This window comes from Tympanuchus pallidicinctus, unplaced genomic scaffold (genome assembly GCF_026119805.1).
Source record: "Tympanuchus pallidicinctus isolate F22 unplaced genomic scaffold, pur_lepc_1.0 scaffold16, whole genome shotgun sequence".
NCBI lineage: Eukaryota > Metazoa > Chordata > Aves > Galliformes > Phasianidae > Tympanuchus > Tympanuchus pallidicinctus.
The window spans coordinates 34,215,421-34,234,688 of NW_026294679.1; the positions used below are offsets into that span (position 1 = coordinate 34,215,421).

Genomic DNA, 19,268 nt, shown 5'->3' on the forward strand with positions numbered 1-19,268 from the left:
CTCGCCTCAAAGACGGCGGCGGCGGCGGCTCCCTCAGGGACTCGGCCCGGCTGCGGAGCCCCCCCGCTCGGCCGCCCCGGCAGCGGCAGGAGAAGGAGGAGGAGGCGGAGGAGGAGGAGGCGGAGGAGGAGGGGGGGGCGGCCGCCGGGAGCCGCCGCCGCCGCGGGAGGAGCGGGAGCCGGGCCCGGCCGGGGCTGAGCCCCGGGAGCAGCGGGCCCCACCGCCCGCCGCCCGGCCCCGCGGCCCGCCCCGGAGCGGCCCCCGCCTGCCAGACATGACCGCCATCATCAAAGAGATCGTCAGCAGGAACAAAAGGCGCTACCAAGAGGATGGCTTCGACCTGGACCTGACCTGTATCCTCCCGGCGCCGCCAAGCCCGGCGCAGCGCTGCGCGCCCGGCGATTGCATCAGACCCGCGGCGCGTTACCTAACCGCCGCCGGGCGGCTAACGGAGCGGGCCCGGCACGGAGGGGCACCGCGGCTTTTCCCGTGTGAAGATCGGCGGTGGCGCGGCGTGAGGCGAACGGGAGCGCGGCGTGCCGGGGGGAGCGTGGTGCTTAGGATGCGCCGAAGGTCGGTGCGCGGTTCTGGATAACGGGGTTTTGGATAACGAGACGGAGCGTGGCGAGCCCGGCTGCCGGGCTGCGCCTGTGGCGGCCCGCGGGGTTGCGCGCCGAGTGCCCGTGGGGCTGGTCTGATCCGTGCTGCGGTGGGAGGGCTTTGAGGTAAGTGCAAACCGGGCTCGAACGTTTTAGCCGTCCTGGGAGATGCGGCGCGCGGGCTGGGGCCGGGCCGCCCTGCACGCAGGCAGGACTTGCGCTCGGTGATGCCTGTGCGCCTTGCCGGCCTGGCGCGTTCTGTGTTGCTGTGGTTCCGGTCTCGTCCTGATGCCTCGGTTCCGGCCTTATTTGCATAGAAAGAGAACTCGCTGCTTTTCGGGTCAGGGCGAAAATTTCGGTGTTGAGAGCTCGCGTTGTAGCAGATGATCCAGAGGCAGCCTTGTTCTGGGCGGGAGCAGTACGGAGCTCGTGATGTTACTTGGGCGCTGGGCCTGAAGTGGTGATGGCCTGAAAGGTGCTTGGCTTCAGCAGGGGACACTGAGCTTTCAGTTAAGGAGCCCAAATCCTTCTTTGCTGTGTGGTTTCCACAGTCTATCTGTGGCGTTGATGAAGCCCAGTGTTAGACTGGTGTTTGCGATGTTTGGCTGGGGGTTTTGTTGGCCTGCTGCTGGGCTGACACAGCAGTGTTTGGTGCTCGCTTAAGGGCAGTCTCAGCGAGGTTTGTGATTCTGGGAGTAATGCGTTGGATGGGAACTTTTGGGAAACAAGTGGTGGTAAAGTGGTGGTGATTTCTTTGCTTTGTCCTTGCAGGTTTGGTGTTTAAGGTACCACTGTCCAAATGTGCTGCTGGGAGGTGGGGCTTTTTGACCCAAACACATCTTTTCAATGAGTAGTCTGCTTTAAGTGAGAGAACGAGTGAATTTTAAATCTGGATTTTCTTTCTCAAGGTTGCTTAGGATATGCTGATTTGAGGTTTTTTTTTTTTTTTCAATTTATTATTATTATTAATTACAACTAGGCCACTAAAGACTAGACTTAAATTAGCTTTTTTGAAAGCTGCAGCTGGCTGCAATTCTGTAACAGAGTTCATGGAAAAAAATGTTTATTTTTTTAAACAGTTATGAAGATGTCTTTGAAATGAGCTTATATTCAGTCCCCCTTTTTCATAGCTTCACACTTAATGGATAATTAATGAATAAAGACTGCTGCATGTGCAGTATAATGGCTTTACTTGAAGGCTGACACTGCAGAGGTGAAAGTTGACTATTTTATCACTGTGCAGGCTTCTTGGAGATGTTCTTTTTGCAGAGTTTTGATGAAATTGTTGGTTGTCATACTTGGAAAGCAACCTGCTTATTACTTCTGTGCTGAGGCAGAGAACTGGGCTGGGAGTTGGTATTGAAGAAAACCTGAAACCTCAGTGAGGTATTGGAAAGGTATGTGGTGTGTGATAGGAGGACTGGCATCTCAAAGGCACTTCTCACTGTGTGGCAGAGCTAAAAATGTTGAGGCTGAAACAAGGGACCACCTGCATTTGGCTGTGCTTCCCAGCCTTCCCATGTCTGTAGGAGCATCCTGTGGCTAACAGTCATCTTGGGGGAGTTTTTTCCCTAGCCTAAAGGACTGAGAGGGGCTGTGTAGTCCTGTGATTTGGGCACTGATCTCTGGATGAGGGGAACTGAGGTGTGAATCCTTTCTGAAAACGAGCAGTTCAGTGGAAGTTCCAAAACATGCAACAGCGAGGTGCTGCAACGTGGGCCAAGGGAGATGCAATGTGAAATCCTCCAGTGAGCCAACTAGGGCATGGACTGGAAACCAGATGAGGTGTCCACTTAGCTGAATGTCTCTTTTTTGCTTTTCTCATCACATCTCGCCATCCCAGGTGGACAAAGACCTGCAGTCTTTATATTTCAGACACAGCTGATTCTCCAAGGGGCTGCAGGGAATACCCAAGTGCCAAAACAGGCATTTTATTGCTGGACTGTTTACTTATCTTTTGAGGAGCTGGGCTGGAACATCACTGGTGTTTCTTCTTATGGGCTGCATTACATCCTTGTGAAATGAGCACAGATGTCCATCCGCTGTACTTGGGACTTAGTACTTGGGTGCAGGCAGTTCAGTTAGGAGTTGTTTCTGTACTGGTAATACAGGATTTAAGGAAAGGGAAATGATGACTTCTCAAAATCAGTAGCTTTGTTTGTACCAGATGAAAATAGTCCTACGTTGCTGGTCATGAAATGTGTTTTAAGAACATACTGACACAGCTTTTCATCTGAGCAAACTTTCTTTTCCCTGAACAGCCTTTTTAGGCACTGCTTTGGAAAAAAATATTTCTGAAATTAGAAGAGGAAATGTTTTTGTTTTTTTTTTTTTTTTTTTTTTCATACTTCAGTTCTGATTAATTTGGGTTTCTACTCCATTTCTGTAATGCCAAATACCTTTTGTTGCAAATGAGTGAGAAGGAAAGGTTGGATTAATAGCTTTCTTCTTAGATGGCTGCATTTCTTAATGATGCAAGGGCAATTATATTTTCTGAAGTACTATAATTTTAGGATTTCTGTAGTGATGCAGCTCAGTTGTTGACCATTTTACAGCAAGCAGCGGTGGAGAACACTTGCATGCAAGTCTTCTACATTGCAGTGCTTGCTTTTATCTTATGTGTGTGTGTGTAACCGAGTTTGACAGGAGGCTTAACTACACGAGACCCAAGTGAAAAATCAGTTACTTGTATCTGTTATGGAATTCGGTGAACTTACTTCAGATTTATAGGCCTTCTGCTATGCATGAGCATGGCAGCCTTAGCATAGAACAGTGATTAACTGAGGCGTGTGCATTTCATGACCCACATAGTTGTATGAACTGCAGTAATATTTAGTAACGATTAGATGTTGGATGCTGTTAATTTCCAAGTATTGCATTTTGTCTTGTGATGAAAGGCAGAGTGCTAAGATTGAGAGTGGAAGCTGCTTTATGCTATCAGCAGTCCAAAGGCTTTTTGCATTTTTAATGAAATTTTAGATTATGTGACTTGAGTCAAAATGGCTCAACCTCCCGGAAAAGAAGTGAGTTGGCATGAGGTGCATGCTGAGTTTAAAAATAGAACTGCAGTTGGAAATGCCACTCCTTTAAAATATTGGCTTTCTGTTTAAAACTGAAGTTGGTTAGGTGCTTTGTAACCAGTTGTTTTTGTAGTAAGATTTGGTGAGGGCTTGGAAGAAAGCAAGTGGCAAAGCTTTTACTGGAGGAAAAGTATTTCTTTGTTCAGGAGTAAACTGCGTTACTTAGTAGTGTTAAGAGCTTGACAGACTCATTTTGCTTGTGGAGCCTGGATAGGTTTGGGTTTTAAACAAGGAGATTAGTGTCAGTTTTGCTTTTAATTCATCTAAAAAGTCTGCCTGAACAGCGAGTAGTAAAATGGGACTAGCTGGAGGCTTCTCAGAACTTGATCCAGTTGTTAGCTGCTTGTGGGAAGGGTATATTTGATACTGGGAGAATCAGTCTTTCTGTTACGAAGGATTTTTGAGTTGTCCAGACTGAGAAAGCAAGGTGTCAGTAGGTGCAAGTCTTTCCATCCATTTTCTCTTCTGAGGTTAGATTTGCTTCCCAGGTGATCCTATAGTTTTCCCCACAACCTAAGAAAAAACTGTAACAGCTTGCTGTAGTATCTGCATCTTTGTTGATAGCATTGTTTGACAGCTGAAGCCTACGCACAAAAAACCCCATTTCAGCAAGTGCTGGGTTGTGCATCCCTTGCTGCATCACTGCAGAGAGGCCTCTGCCCAGCTTTTCTGCTGCGATTGCCCAGGACAGGAATTTAAGGTGCTTGGCAAATTTAAAGTTCATCTCATTGTGCTTCTTAAATGTTGTGCAGGCTTCCCAATATACTACTTGGTCTTGCATCATCAGAAACTTTAACATGGTGCAGCTTTGCTGGAGACTGTTTGCACAAGCTAAATATGAAGTTAAAAAATAACTGCTTGTGCACGTTTTTAAATCAGCAAGAGCTGCAAACTAATTCTCTGTTTCACGTAGCTCTGCTGTTGAGGTGATGACTGTGCTTTTCAAGTTGGGGAAAGAAATGAGTATGGATAATGAGAACACATTAAGGGTCACTAAAAAAGAAAATTTGATAAAGGAGGAAAAAAGAGCAAACAGTACCACTGAAATCTGTTTGCAAGCTTCGTGAAGTGTGTATAATTTTCAGAACAACTAAAGGTTTCCCTTAAAACCTTGTTTGGGTCATGCTGAACAAAGTGCAAACCCTACTGGAAAGGAATCTGATTTGAGCACTGATTTTTTTATTTTTTTATTCTATTAAGTAGAAATCCAGGTGAGTTTTCATAATCCGCCACCCACTGATGATGAGATGCTGTCACTTTGGGCCCTGGGGAAGTAATTATGTCAGAGCTCAGAGCTTTGGGCAAGGGTGGGTTGGTTGGCATTGTGCTTCTGAAGATCCCCTGTTCAGCTCTTCAGGTAATGGTTTGGGCCCCCATCAGCACTAGGTTAGACTTCACTCGTGAAGAAGGTTGTTGAATTCTGAAAATGACTCTTTGGAGAACTTGTGCTAGCCAGGAAGACTCTTCTGTCCTCAAGATATTACACCAATTTCCACTGACTTCTTGAGGTACTTACAGTATATTTAGGGAAGGGATACAGTCCCCAGAGTGGTGCTTGTGCAGGGCTGCGATTGCCATAGTCTGATACATGTGGAAGCATTGGCTCTTGGTGACTGCTAGACTGACAGTGAACACATTTCTTTGGGACAAAAAAGAATTTTTCCTGTGCTGTCCAGTGCTACAGTTATTACATCTCAGTCTTTTTTTTTTTTTTCTTGAACTACCAAAAGACTGAGAAATATAGTGAGTGCTGTGCAGAAAGCCAGTATATGCTAAATGTTGCATTAAAGCACTGTGAAGAGAAGTATAGAATTTCCTAATTTTCTTCCAAAAGAGAAGTGATTGTATTTTCTGTTTAACTCTTTGCTGGATTACGTGGACGCCTAGATCTTCTGTTGTTGCAGTAGAAGCAGTTGGTTTAACTTGTAATAACCTTACTGAAATTATGTTTTATTAACAAATTATGTGAAAAATCCCCATGCTTAAAAAAAAAAAAAAAAAGATGGCTATGCAGAAGCTAGACTAAAGAATTTAGCGACTGTGAAATTTATATTTTATGTATTAAGTCTGTCTACCAAGTTGCTTCTGCCAATTGTGGATTTGAGCAGCTTCTTGTAGTTTCTTAAAGGAAAAAGTATTTTTAGTGAATTTGTTGTTGCCATGTGAATGCTGCATAAGCTGTCAAATTATGTCTATGGTACCATGGCCTAGAATGCTCTGTTAAATCATTTTCTTGGTTAAATACATTTTATGGGACAGCAGTTGTGTTCAAAACCCAAAAAAAGGGAGAGAATAAAATAGACAGTTGAGTCTTCAGACCCCTTAACTAGGAGGCCCAACTTGCTGTTGTTAGTCATAAGTAACAGCATTTTAAAGCCCTCCTCCTTTCTTATTTGAGCACCCAGCTAGCAATCTGGATCTCAGAGCTACACGTGATTTGTGTCCATTTGATATGAGTATTGGGTTTTATTTGATGTCAGATGGCTTTTTCAAGGGAGTAAATGGGATGTGGGATGGAGCTGTGTGTGCCTGGTGTTACCTCGTAAGTCCTAGAAGAGTTGTGGGTTCCTGTGATTTGGCACTTCTGACATGGGTTTAGGCATTAGCTGTGCAAGTTGGTGCATCCCTGTGAGCTGCTGGGATGATGCCTTCTGGGTTGTAAGAAGGGAATTTGTCTTAAAATTTGGGGATGTGCATACATGGCCCAGCAGAGCATGTTCTCTTGTGAAATCAGGATGCTTTCTGGGCAGTTGACTGTGGTTCAGCTTGCTCTTGGTTTTTAAATAGGTCTTAGTCCAGATGTAAACAAAGCCTTGTTCCAGCTCCCATTTCAGGCTAGCATCCTCCTCTCTCCAGTAGTCTTCTGCCTTGTCATCTTGCCTGTGAAGCGATGAAAAAGGAGTTTAGTAGAGCATAAGTGTAATAATTGTGCAGTTAGGCCCTGGATCGTACTGCATAAATATGAGTTATCTTAATGATTTTTCAGCTGTAGCTGAAGTAGTTGTTCTGTGATTTCAGGGGGTAATTGATTGTGCAGCTAAAAAACGAAACTTGCCTGCTCTGTGTTTGGGATGATGACTGCAGCAAAAGTTGGCATTGTTCTCTGTAAAGATGAAGCCCCAGCTCTGCAGCCCCAACATGCAGCGGTGCATAAAAACTGCTCCATATACAGTTCTTTGCAGCGAAATGCTTAAGAGATATCTTCATAAACTTAATTCTGCCTTTGTGGGTATTTGGTATAATAGCTTTTAATCACACAGTTAATTTCTTTTTTAGAGGCCTGTGCTTAATTCCTTGCTTTCGCTGGGTACATATTGGACTAGAATTGAAGTGGTTGCCTATTTTCTCTTCTGTTTTTTTGGTTTTTTTGGTGAGAGAAGTAACACCCATTTTTTTTACTAACGTGAGGAGGAGGCAAACACTACATCCTGTTAGAATTCAGTAGTATCTACTTCCAGCTGAATGACTGAGAAATTATTTATTAGGTGGGCCCGAAGCCTTGTCTTCATATTCTCTTGTAGCCACCCCCTGAAGTTAGGCTAAATCCTAATTTTCGCAGCTTAGATTTTGTAAAGCATTTTAGTGTGACATATTTGTCCTCCAGCTCGAATTCTGTTTTGAATTCCCTTGTCTCTGGAAGTTTTGGATGTCCTTTCAGCCTTGCAAGAAGTTGAGTCTGAGCCATTTTTCACTTCCTGTCAGTAAATATCAAAGTAGTGACTCTCTTTGCTGCATTCCTCTGAAAAAAATTCTTGTATTTTTCTGTGGGTGTTTGAGGCTAGGATATGCTTAAGCATGCAGTGGTGCTTCTCCAGAGGACATTGGGCAAAGCATGGCCATGTTCTGAGAGCATTGCTGGGGACATGCCATGTTCTGCCTTGGTGGAGGTTGTGTTGAATTTGATACGTAGGTAAAACCAGGTAAATCTTAAAGTGCAGTGTGAAAGCCAAGCTTCTGTTACAGGTTTCCTTTGCTGAGAAAGTCATGCAGCAGGCGTTGTCCTCTGCCACCATCTACATGGCTTACTTGGTCTGCAATCCCAGGCCGTGTTGAAATGGGAGTTGAGCAGGAATTCTTTTTGCTTCTTGTCAGAACAAGTTCCGCAAAGTAAACATCCTTTGTCATGCTTCTTTTACTATTGTTTTTTTGTTGTTGTTTGTTTGTTTGGTATTTGTGTTGTGAGGTTTATGAGGTTGAGACTGTTTTGGGAAAAAAAATAATAATGCCTGGTTATTATGTAAATTCAGTACTTCTTCAGTCATCTTGTTCCTCTTAGCTGTTCAGCAAATGCCCATTGGAGTTGAGAGCTCCAGGTTGGGTTTCGTGCAACTCATGTAGCGTGTGAGAAGGTTCTTGCTCTGAGAATGGTTCTGGAAATGTAGCATCATGACCATGTGTGGGTCCAGAAAACCTCATGATGGGTAGAGGTGGTGGTGCAACTGGTGGTAGCATCTTCAAAGCTTTTTATGATTTACTCCTTCCCACTGTTGGAATCCGGGAATGAGGGAGCCACAGTTCTGTTATTTCTTCTGTAGGGCACTGCGTTTGAATTACAAGCTTGAAGTTTAGAATCATAGAATCACCAAGGTTGGAAAAGACCTAAAAGATCATCCAGTCCAACCGTTCACCTATTCCCAATAGCTCCCACTAAACCATGTCCCTCAACACAACATCCAGTCTTTCCTTGAACACCCCCAGGGTCGGTGACTCCACCACCTCCCTGGGCAGTCCATTCCAGTGCCTGACCACCCTTTCTGAAAAGTAATACTTCCTCATGTCCATCCTGAAGAGGAACAAAGGGTTGTCATTGAAATATTGAGCATTAATGGGTTAAATGCCTTTCTCCGAAATCTTAAAATATTTCTCTCTGCAACATCTGAGTTGGTCTCTTCTTGTTCTTTAAGGCACAGATGGTAGAATTGGCAAGTGCAGCTGGCTGGCTACAAGGAATCCTCCTTTGCTCTCAAGAACATTCTTCCTGTTCATTTCCTCTCTACTTCCTGATTACCCAGCTTTGGAGAAAAACAGTAAACTTATTTTGTGTTTAGAGCTGGCAGCCTATTTACAATGAAAGTATGCATGTATACAGGCTAAACAGCATGTATGCTGGGAAACTCTTCTCAATTTGGCTGGGCATATTTTCCTGTGTCTTTTTTTTCTTCATTTGTAGGGATGCTGTCAAGAAACTCTTGCTAATAAAGAGTTTGGCCATTTGTCAGGACACTTAAATCTGTTTGAGGATGGAGTGTGGACACTTCTTGTAACACTCCCTCTGTAGCTTCGGGCTGTCAAGCTGCTGAACAGCTACAGAGCAGTTCAGTTCCTTTAATTTAATTTCTCTGTTGCTACATGGATGTGTTTAAGCTGGAGTTAAGAGTTGAGGTTAGTACACTAATGTTGCAGAGCTGGTGAAGACAGATGTGCTGCTAGACTACGTTGTGTGGCTGCTAAAGGCTGAGTTCCTGAAAATTGCAGAAAAATGGACACAACAAAGCACTTTTGGGAGACTTCAGAGTAATGTTGTTCCTCTGCTCTTTGAGTGTTATCAAATGAAACTTGGCAGTTTTTAGCTCCAAAGCTTGGCTTGAACACTGCGCATTATTCCCAGCTTTCAGGAATCTTCAGCCTAATGACTAGTAGATCCTCCTGCAACCTTTGGTTGCATAGGGCTAATAGTTTTAAAGTTGTCTTTTATTTGAGCTTTGATTTAAAGCCTGTCAGTGTTGGTTTAGAAAGTAAAGCCGTGTGTAAATTCTGCACTGCATGCTCGAGCGTGCTTACAAAATAGGAAGATTAAGTCGTTAGCTTTCTGGTTTTCTCCTAGAGTAGGGCAAGGACAGGGGATTAAATGCTTACTTTGTTTGGAACAGAACTTCATACATTGCTCAGCAATGCTCATTGATAAAGTTCTGGATGTTAATGGAGAAGATTGATTGTTGCAGGAGGGGCTGTGGCTGTGTATTTTTGCTACTTTTTGTGACTATTTAAGAACTGGAAAATACTTCATTGTGCTGCTTTTTTTTTTTTTTGGCCTGCTTCCATGATTAGGAAAAAGACTCAATTTGTGAGAAAAATCACGTTTTTAAATTAATAGACCAGCGTGAGTCATTTGCCTATGCATATACATAAAAGTTAAGATTTAAGTGTGTACTGCACTTTCTTTAATTTGATCTCTGCAAAATGTGGATACCTGGACAACTATTTTTGAAAACGAGTATAACTACTGATTTGCATAATGACACAGAGGTTTTCTCATGGCACCTGGGAGACTATCATCTTTAGCACGTGGGAATTATTTCAGGCTTTAAACAGCTTTTTACATTACAGCAAAAATGTTTTTGAAGTAGTATATGAAATTTTTCCTCTGGTTTGTCTTAGACGGAAATGGCGTTGCTTGATGGTGTTGGGCATTTAGCAAACTGCTGGGTACTTCAATTTTATGTCTTGGGTAAAGCTAAGTTTTGTGATTAGTAAGAAGTATAAACTTGAGTAGGGGGCAACGTTCCAGTGTTTTGCTGTTCTGTGTTGTGTCAGGGCATTCAGTCTGTCTTGGTTGTTGTTTTATTATCTTCTTTTAACTGTGAAGTATCAACTTATATGATTCCCAAGTTGAGAAAGAAAGAAGTTCTTTAAAACGTACTGAGACCATTTTCAGAAATGAGTTCCTTAGGAAAGAGTTGCTGTGGCAAAAGGCAGCAGATTTTCTTTCTTTTTTTTTTTTTTTTTTTTTTCTTTTCCATTAAGCCCACTTTTATGTTTTCTGGTAGTTCATGTTTAGGTTGACTTGCTTCTGCATGCAAACTGGAAGCATTGTAAAACTGCCTCAGTAACTGGCTGAAGTTTTAACCATTTCCATTTGTCTCTTTAAAGTGAAGCTGGAATTGATGATGAACTTCTTGTACGTGCTAGATCATCCAGCTTTCTAAAATGATTGCTATCATTATTAATTTCATGGCTTGGAATTCTTGCTTTGAATGGAAGCCTGGCTTCCAAGCTTCCATGAGAAAAGTCATGTTGCTAGAATCTTTTAATTTTGTCTTCAGAAATCTGTTAATTTACTCATGTACGGAAAGCAGTGTCCCTCTGCCTTGCAGTGTGGTGATGATGGAAGCGATTCCTTGAAGATGATGTTCTGTGTGGTATCATAATTATTTCAGCTCTGCATGCTTTGGGATGGTAAATCCATAGCTGTGTCTGGGGAGGAGCCCAGTATCAGGAAAATATCATGCTGGTACTGGTGCAGTAGGGATAATCGCCTTCTCAGGGTGGATTTATCAGGAAAGGGTAGAACAACTCAGTTAATATAGCAGTTTTTTAGGACTTGGATCATGAGCACAGGCAGTAAAAGCACTACTGTTCTTTCTTCAGCCTTTCCTTTCAGAGGATGGTTTCCTTTCAGAGGATGGTTTTTGGCCGTTGGAACTGACACGAGGTTTTCAGAGCAGTGGTCTTCTTCAGCGTGCTTGTCTGAAGCCTGTGTAGACCCCACCAAATGCTCTTCCCCAGCAATATGAATAATACACTTGCTAGAGTTGTCACTTCCTTTTATTTGGTGCAGAAGAATCCTGTGGCTCAATGAATGCTGTGCAGTCGCAATGCTGGCTTGCTGCACCCGCTGTTCTGCACAGCCTGATCCCTCATAGACAGCAGTGAGTCAGCAGTGGTGTAGGAATTGCATTCTAGCCTGTGTGGAGATAATAAGGAAGGTACTTCAGGATGCTTATATTTAGGTGGAAGAAAGGCTTGCATGCCTGTTCAAAGACAGTCATGCTTGCCTAAAATCAGAACCCCTGCTGAGCTCACTGTTGGATATTTGTTTTTCACTAGTGTTTGTGTTTGTCTTGTCCTGTTCCAAAACCTTACAGCACCCACACTTTTATTGAATTGGTGTCAGTAAACTGATTGGCACTTTTTTCCCCCCTTCCTCCCCTTTTTCCGTTTGCTGGCATTTTCTGGAACATCTTTAGTGATACTAGCTCTGGGATTAAATTTTCGCCTGTAGTTCTGATACTTGATTAAGCTTGTGTGTCCTCAATTCTTGTTGGTTTGCTGTGATTTAGAAAAGAAGTGCAAATGAGCTGTGCACATACTGCATGTGTAGCATTCTTGAGGAGCCACCTGAGAGTCCAGGGCCAAGAGGGATTGCAATATCCAAAAGTGTGAGACTGGCCAGTTAATTTAGAACCTTTTATTTCCATCTGCGTGCATGCTCAAGGCTTTTGGTGTTTGGACACCTGTGTGCCTGTGAAGTAGAAATGCTGCTAAGATGTTCTGCTCTCTGCCTCCTTTCCATCTTGTACCATCTGGGAATACTGGAATGTGTCTCCTACTTTAGCGTCCCAGAGACAGCAAGAAGAGCAGCTACTGAATTGAATACATGAAGAAGCCGCATGGTAAATCTTGTGGTTGTAAATAGAGATTTGAGCAATAATACAGTAATTCTGGCTAGCCCTAACGTGTGTGTCATGGGTGATATTGTAGTTGAAACAGGTTGGTTTTTTTTATGCAGAACTTCAAATGGTTTTCACATGGCGTGTCAAAATGAATCGATTTTAACCCCATTGCAAGCATAAGGGTTTGTCTTCCATGCAGAACTGTTGTGAAAACCAGACTAATATTCTGGGTTATTTTGTTACAGTAATTTATAGGGCCCTTCTGCTCAGAGCAGTGTATAGATGGAGGTGCTTAGAGCAAAAATGGTAGAGCTGCAGCAGATAGATGTGTGCTCTGTGTTCTGCAAGTCAGGAGCAAGGAGGAAGCAATGGGATGTGATAGCTGGATGTCAAGTGATGCACTGGTGTGTGATAGGCATGGAGCAGGTGTACATGGCTTACAACTGCTTTCTTAATCTTACAGCAAGTAATAACTGATAAAATAGTAAATGCGCTGCGAGTTGTATCGTGCTTTTGCTACTTGAGCTAAGAGGTGTGGTTTGCTTCCAGAGTAAAATCCATTCAGAGCAAAGTTCAAAGTTAAAGATTGATGTGATATGATCGTATCGGAAATTATGGGATCTGAATGCTGAGCAATTTAATTTCTCCAAGATAAGCTTTTTTTGAGGTTTGGGGAAGTGCAGAGTGAATTAGAAACCAGGCATAAATCCCTTTTATGTGTCAGTGTTTGAGGAGGTAGCTACAGATACTTGTTTGGATCCCTCAGAAGCTTTCTTTTTTTTTTGATTGTTGTCTGCATAACTCATTTAGAGCAGTCTAGGCAGACTGATGCTTATTTGTATTTGGATACCACACAGTAAATGCTAGATTCTTTTTTTCTTTTTCGGAGAATACATAACTTCTGTGTACCGTTATAAAAATTTGCTCTCCAACTGGCCAGCTGTTGAACTAACTGCAGAACTCAGTCCATGCTGCTTTACTGCCAAGTACTCAGACTTGTGGGATCTCTGTCAGGGCAGGGTGAGATGGCTTGCAGCATATTTCAGGTTTTTTGTTGTGTGCAGCTAACTGGAATATGAATATCTTGGAAGTGGCTGCAGTGCCTTCATCCTGCTGCCTGCTCTTGGCAGTTTTGTTGTATTGTTGGTATTTTAACAAGGACAGTCATTCTTGTAGTTTTAGAATAATTTAAGTTGAAGGGCACCTCTGGAAGTCACCTGCTCCAGCTCCCTTGTTTAAAGTGGGGCCAACTGCAAACATATTGTTCTTATTCCTTCTAAAATTAGTCTGAGAAGGACTATGTTAATGTGGCAGGGTACGAGCTGCTTTTGAGCTGCTGGTTTCATTTCTGTTTTGCTTTTCAGTGAAACTTCTTCACTGCATTAACTTTTCTGATGTTTAAAACTAAGGAGTGTTTTCTTGTGTTGTGTTTAAAAAACAACGACAGCATCTGTCATTACACACCAGGATACTAAATACTAAATGCTGGTCATTTTTTGGCAAACTATTGTGAATTCTTTACACATCTGCTCTGGATGCAAGTTTACTTCTCTCTCTTTTTTTTTTTTTTTTACTTTTTTCTCTTAGCAGTGTGGTTTTCTTCTTTTCTGGAGATCTTTATCTCAGGTTGTATTGATTCGGTAGTTCAGAATAAGAAATTAGAAATGATAATAGATATTAGAAATGTTCCATTGCAATGTTTGCATGACTGAAATGTGCTTTTTTTGTGTTGCATGATAGGTGGATTTGGGGATTACTGGGGACTTTACCATGGCACTGACTTGGAGCATTTTGCAATTTAGTCATCCAAGACTGTAAAATAATTTCCTGATGAATTTGATACACCACTCAAACTGTGGAGAGAGACCACTGTGTGGCGTACATGCAGATTCAGTGAGATGAGGCATGGTGGTGTGAGTAACATGGTTTGGCTTTTGTACTCGATGTTAACATCACCTATTCAGTAGTACAAATTTGTTAAATTATCTGTGAATTATAAGCAGACTTCTGTCATATTGGATGTTATATTGTTTATGGAAAAAATTCTGTACTGATTCTTCTTCCCTTGATCTTTTCTTACGTTTTTTTTCCTGAAGGAACCCCCTATTACTGTGCATACGATGTTCAATTCTTTGAATATGGAAGTTGCTCTGGGCTGTTTCTCCAGCTGGTGCAGGAGTAAAAAAATATTTCACAATCTCCATTTAATATTGTTATACATGTTTTACATATTTTATAAGTGTTTCCGTAACTCAGATATTCAGATATTTATCCAAACATAATTGCTATGGGTTTTCCTGCGGAGAGGCTTGAAGGAGTATACCGGAACAATATTGATGATGTAGTAAGGTAAGGCTTTATTTTTCTTCTTTAAGTTATTCTCATCTTAAATGGGTGCAGAAAAGGGCACTTATGTTCTGCTTAGGAAAGGATGTACTACCTGACTGGTAAAAATGGCAGTTCTTTCATCTAATAGACATTGCTTTTATTAGTATTTTATTAGTATTTAGTTGGAAACACTGAGAATAGTGTTCTCCAGGCTGCTGTTCTGTGCTGAGCCCACATCTGCTTTGTCACGTGAAAAAATGGACTTGGCAAATTGTGTTGCAGTAAAATGACATTCTTTGCTTTTAGAAAGATGTGCATCCATGTGGAATTGAGAGTTTCCTCAGATAGCTGATGGCATTTCAGAGTGTTTGCATATAGCCTTTCTCTACTTGATAGATGAAGTTCTTGATAAATTAATTTTGATAGCAGTAAGTAACAAATGGCTCTAGGTAAAGGCTGTGTTTTAACTTCTGAAGAAGAAAAAAGAGGCAAAATTCGCTACTGCTGGTGACACTGATAGCATGTTTTGTGAAAGTTTTGTTTTTAACACGAAAGTTACACGTTCTGAACTGCTGGATACAACTGTATGAGATCTTAGCAATTTGGGAGCATCTCTGTAATTTATTTCCTTAAAATCCCGTGTCTCTGCTTGATTTGTTGAGATGCATGAAGTCAACATTTCCTAATAGGAAGGTTTGTATTAATGCTGATCACAGAATGAACAAATAAGGGATTTACTGATATTTGTTAAGTTATCCATAAACACTATTGCTCCAAAGGACTAACGGTAATCTCCAAGTGTGATGAGCCAAATTAAGGTATGGAGTGATGCAAATGAAATGTCTGTAGGGAACTGGATGGTGAAGTAGCATTATACTTGGAATATTTTTTTCAAGAGCTTTGTATGTCAAAATTCACTGTTTGAGCTCTGTAGAAATGGGCTTTGAGCCACAAGGGATGTGCTGGTGGGCTGTTTACGAATATGACCAATTTGACAGTGATACTGTATGAGGAGCGTGACTGGGCTGCTGGCTGTCTTCTGGGGCTTCCATGTTGGATGGAATTTTGTCCTTACGAAAACACTTGTGTGGAAGCTTATCCTTAGTCCTGCAGATGTTAATGGCAGAAGTGAAGCCAGCTCTCCTCTCCCTCCAGCTGCTTCAGACCTGCGGGAACATCTCCTGCAATAAATTGCTGTGTCCAGCATCTTCCTTAATCTCCCAAAGTCTGCCAGCATGGGCACTGTGAAGGATTTCTCTCTGTGAAATTGGAGTCCGATATTCAGTGCTGCCCAAAGAGCACTCACACATCTGTTCTTACTTAAACGCATCAGTTTAACCACAGAGTTCTAGGCTCTTCTGGAATATTACAAGTGATAACCAGAACTCATTTTTGCTTGAGCTTTCCAGGATTTTAGCAGTTACCGTTTCTTTCAATTTGAACAGCATGTTCTGTCATGGCTAATTAAATTCCTTCTGGCTGATGTGCAGATACACACTGTTGACGATGTTAAGTGTAAACATTTGTATGTTATTTCTTCTTGAACATTACTGGGTGACACATCATATATAATCATGGCAATTTTGATGAATCATGTTTGCAGTTTGAGTCTCTGAGACTTGAAGGGGACATTTTCAATGCAAACTTAGCACAAAAATGAAATGAGTGCAAAGCATAAAAAGCGGAAAGCACCAAGTGCATTCTGCATCCATAGTGTTACTGGGCAGTATACATTCTGCTTTAATAAGAATCAGCCCTTCACCTACATAATGTATTGATTTGTAGATGGGAATCACCATAGATGGGTGTGTACAGTAATCGTTGGGTTGCAGGTCAGATCTAGGCCCCTTGGTTGCACAAGTAGCCTTACTCAGGCTGATGGATTATTTGGAGGGGAGAGGTCTGCAGCATGATGCCTGCCTGCCTTGGGATGGTGCAAGGCCAACTGGACTGGGAGCACATCGCTGCACATGCTGCTGGTATCCTGTTGATGCTGTGAGCTGAGATCACCGTTACCGTGCTGTATATTAATGCATGCCTTTTTCTTTTTCCCTATTTAAGGTTTTTGGATTCAAAGCATAAAAACCATTACAAGATATACAATCTGTAAGTATGTTCATAAAGATTTGTTTTCCAAAATGATGAATTCTAAAAATAGCTTGGAAGTGAGAGTGTCTTGCTGCTGTGCTGAAGCAGAGCTAGAGATGTTTTGCACATTTCTTAAAACAATTAAGCCTGATTGAGAGCACTGTTACTTCATTTAGTGAAGCTGAGTGAGGTTAAATGAAATGCTGGTGTGTATTCATATTACTTGAACACTTTTAAATGACTTGGCACCCAGCCCATCTAGAGCTTGTACTGTGTGATTAAAAAGTGAAAAGTAATTCACTGCAGGCTTTCCGTTCGTGTATGTATGTATGAGTGAAGGAGCTGCCAGATGAATGCTGTCTTGTTTGTGTTGTGTTCCTGAGGGGTACTGAGCTGTGCTGGTACCTAGGTTCTGCATGTATTCCTCTCAGTTCCTGCTCATTATTTTGATTCAACTATTGCAGAATCGGAGCACGATGATTGCTTTAGAGGGAAGAATATTTTCCTCAGGAAAGTCAGTTATTCTGAAAGCTGTTCTTGTTACATAACAAATGCTGCTGCTGTTGTTGTTCCCTGATCATTTTATATGCTAATTTAGCCTAATTTTATTTGTATAAGTGATTTTGTAATGTCAGCGGATGTTGAAGAACAGGTCCTGGTTTTCTTACCCAGATATTTTTCCCAAAAATCTGCATTTAGATTTATTGATTCTCTGAACTTTTAGAGCTGCTGCTGCTGCTTTTTTCTAAATAAATCTTTCTAAGTATCTGTAATTTTTCTACTAATCACGGTTATTTAGAAATATTTATTTAAAAAAGAAAAAACAACAAAAATTCCTAACAGCTCAGAGTAGTTGTATGTAGACTCAGGCAATGCATTCCACTGCAATCTGAAAATCATTAAAATGAGTGTTTAAATGTGTCTCTGTATTAGTTGGAGGATCATTCATGCATTAAGCATGATTTCTGACTTTTGATGTTGGAATGAAGCAATACTGGAACCTGAGATGTGGAATAATGTCGTTTGAAGTTCTCTGTGAAGTCCAGGGTAGAGTGGGACAGATTTTTGACTAGAATATGCATTAAAATAAATTAATTGGACACCATTCATGCAGTTCAGTGACAAAATTATTTTCTCCGTCATAACTATCCAGAAAGTTTTTGTTAGCCTTTTAATAAATGTCTTAGTGACATTCGCGGATGGAAAGGACCGTGTTTCCAGGATACTTGACAGCTTCTGCTGTGAGTTGGTGCAGCTGTTTTGGGAGATAGCTTTCTGAGCATCTTTCTTTGCTGATCTTTGTTGAACATCTGTGTTGTGTAAAATGTACCTGCAGTGCTTTTGCTACAGCACCCTACCCTGGGTGTGACTTAATTTTCTCCAGATTCTAAGGACTGGAGTTCTGTAGGTGAGTTTCTGGGGTCTCCTAGAGGACCAAGGTTTGCTGAACTGCATAGTGCTGAACTTGATGCTTCAGACTGGCTCGAGGGGACAGGTTAAAACAGTAGGTTGTGTTTGGCTTCTAGCTTGATCAGAGAGTAGGAATTTATTAAAAAATTCTTGGCGAGGATTTCTAGGGGCAAGGATGGTGCTTGAGTTGTTTCCATTTGGCTGTGTGCTGGCAACCTCATTTTACTTCAAAGGGGGAAAAGGGAGACAAAAAACTCCATCTTCTGCATGCTTTGGAGTTAAGCAGTGAGACAAATACTTCTAATATTTACATTGCTGATATTTTCAACTATGTAGAGAGCTTGTTCAGGTGTGTCAGAAGGTTTTGTCTTCAAGTTTTTTGTATAAAAACTTATTCTTTTCAATTGCAAGAATCTCCCAGCTTCCATCAATTTCCCTTGCTGCTGAATTCAAAATAATCTCTAGTGAAGCTTTCAAAAATAGAAATGTTTCCCATGAGATCAAAATTTTCACGGAGGAAAAAAAATCTTTTTCAAATGTATGGATTCTCTTTGTCCTGGAAACACCAATTTCTTGCTTACAAGAGGAGATTGAAGTTTTTAATGCTTTTAATGTTTTAATGAGTTTTAATGTTTGGAAAACTCACCTTTTAAAATTTCTGTGGCTATAGAGACGGATTATCTGTGTGCACGTAAAATCTGTGCACATTAAATAAATGCTATTAAGTGAACTGTTGGAATGTTTCGTCATGAAATGGGAAGAAATTACAGCCTTCGGGTATTTCAGAGAGCAGCATCTCTGTAGATTTGTCCTATCCTTTGTAAATAATACCTTTTTTTTTTTTTTTTTTCCCAATAAGGAAGTAGGATTTTAAGGAAGTTACGTGGAAGTTACTCAGTGATTTCATGTCGTTTGAGATCTCTTGTGGTAGCTGTTTCATGGAGTTGATAATGCTGCGTATATTGAACAGTTTTATTTAAAACTATTCTGAATGGATGCTTAACTGATGTAATTTATTCCTTATGCTCACAGTCTAGCTTTTGACTTCCAGTGAATATTTGAGCAGTTTGTTTCATTTTGTTCCTTGTGTTTTCTCATGTAGGCTTTTAACTTTCTGCTATTCTTTCTTTTATTATTCCTTACCTTAACACATTCATTTACTTTTGCTTTCATGCTTTGCATCCTGCCAAATTGTTCTCTTTGCTTCTTCACCTTCTCCATTGTGTGTCTTTAATTGAAGCAGACTCTTGAAGGAACAGGGTACATTTTTGTGCTTATTTCTATGTCTCCATGTACAGGGAGTTAGGCACTGGCATAGGCTGCTGTCTTTTCTGTAATCTGTAGCCCTGTCAGCAGGTTTCAGATGGAGG

General features: G+C 41.6%; 1 protein-coding gene across 1 annotated transcript in view; it reads left to right on the top strand.

Moving 5' to 3' along the window:
* The first annotated feature begins 213 nt into the window (after positions 1-213).
* Positions 214-19,268, top strand: part of PTEN (phosphatase and tensin homolog) — a 45,789-nt gene continuing 26,734 nt past the window's right edge. The window contains exons 1-3 of the mRNA XM_052677610.1: positions 214-353; positions 14,337-14,421; positions 16,462-16,506. Of these exons, the coding sequence (XP_052533570.1) occupies positions 275-353; positions 14,337-14,421; positions 16,462-16,506 (209 nt within the window). The 5' untranslated portion in view covers positions 214-274. The remainder of the gene's footprint in view (positions 354-14,336; positions 14,422-16,461; positions 16,507-19,268) is intronic.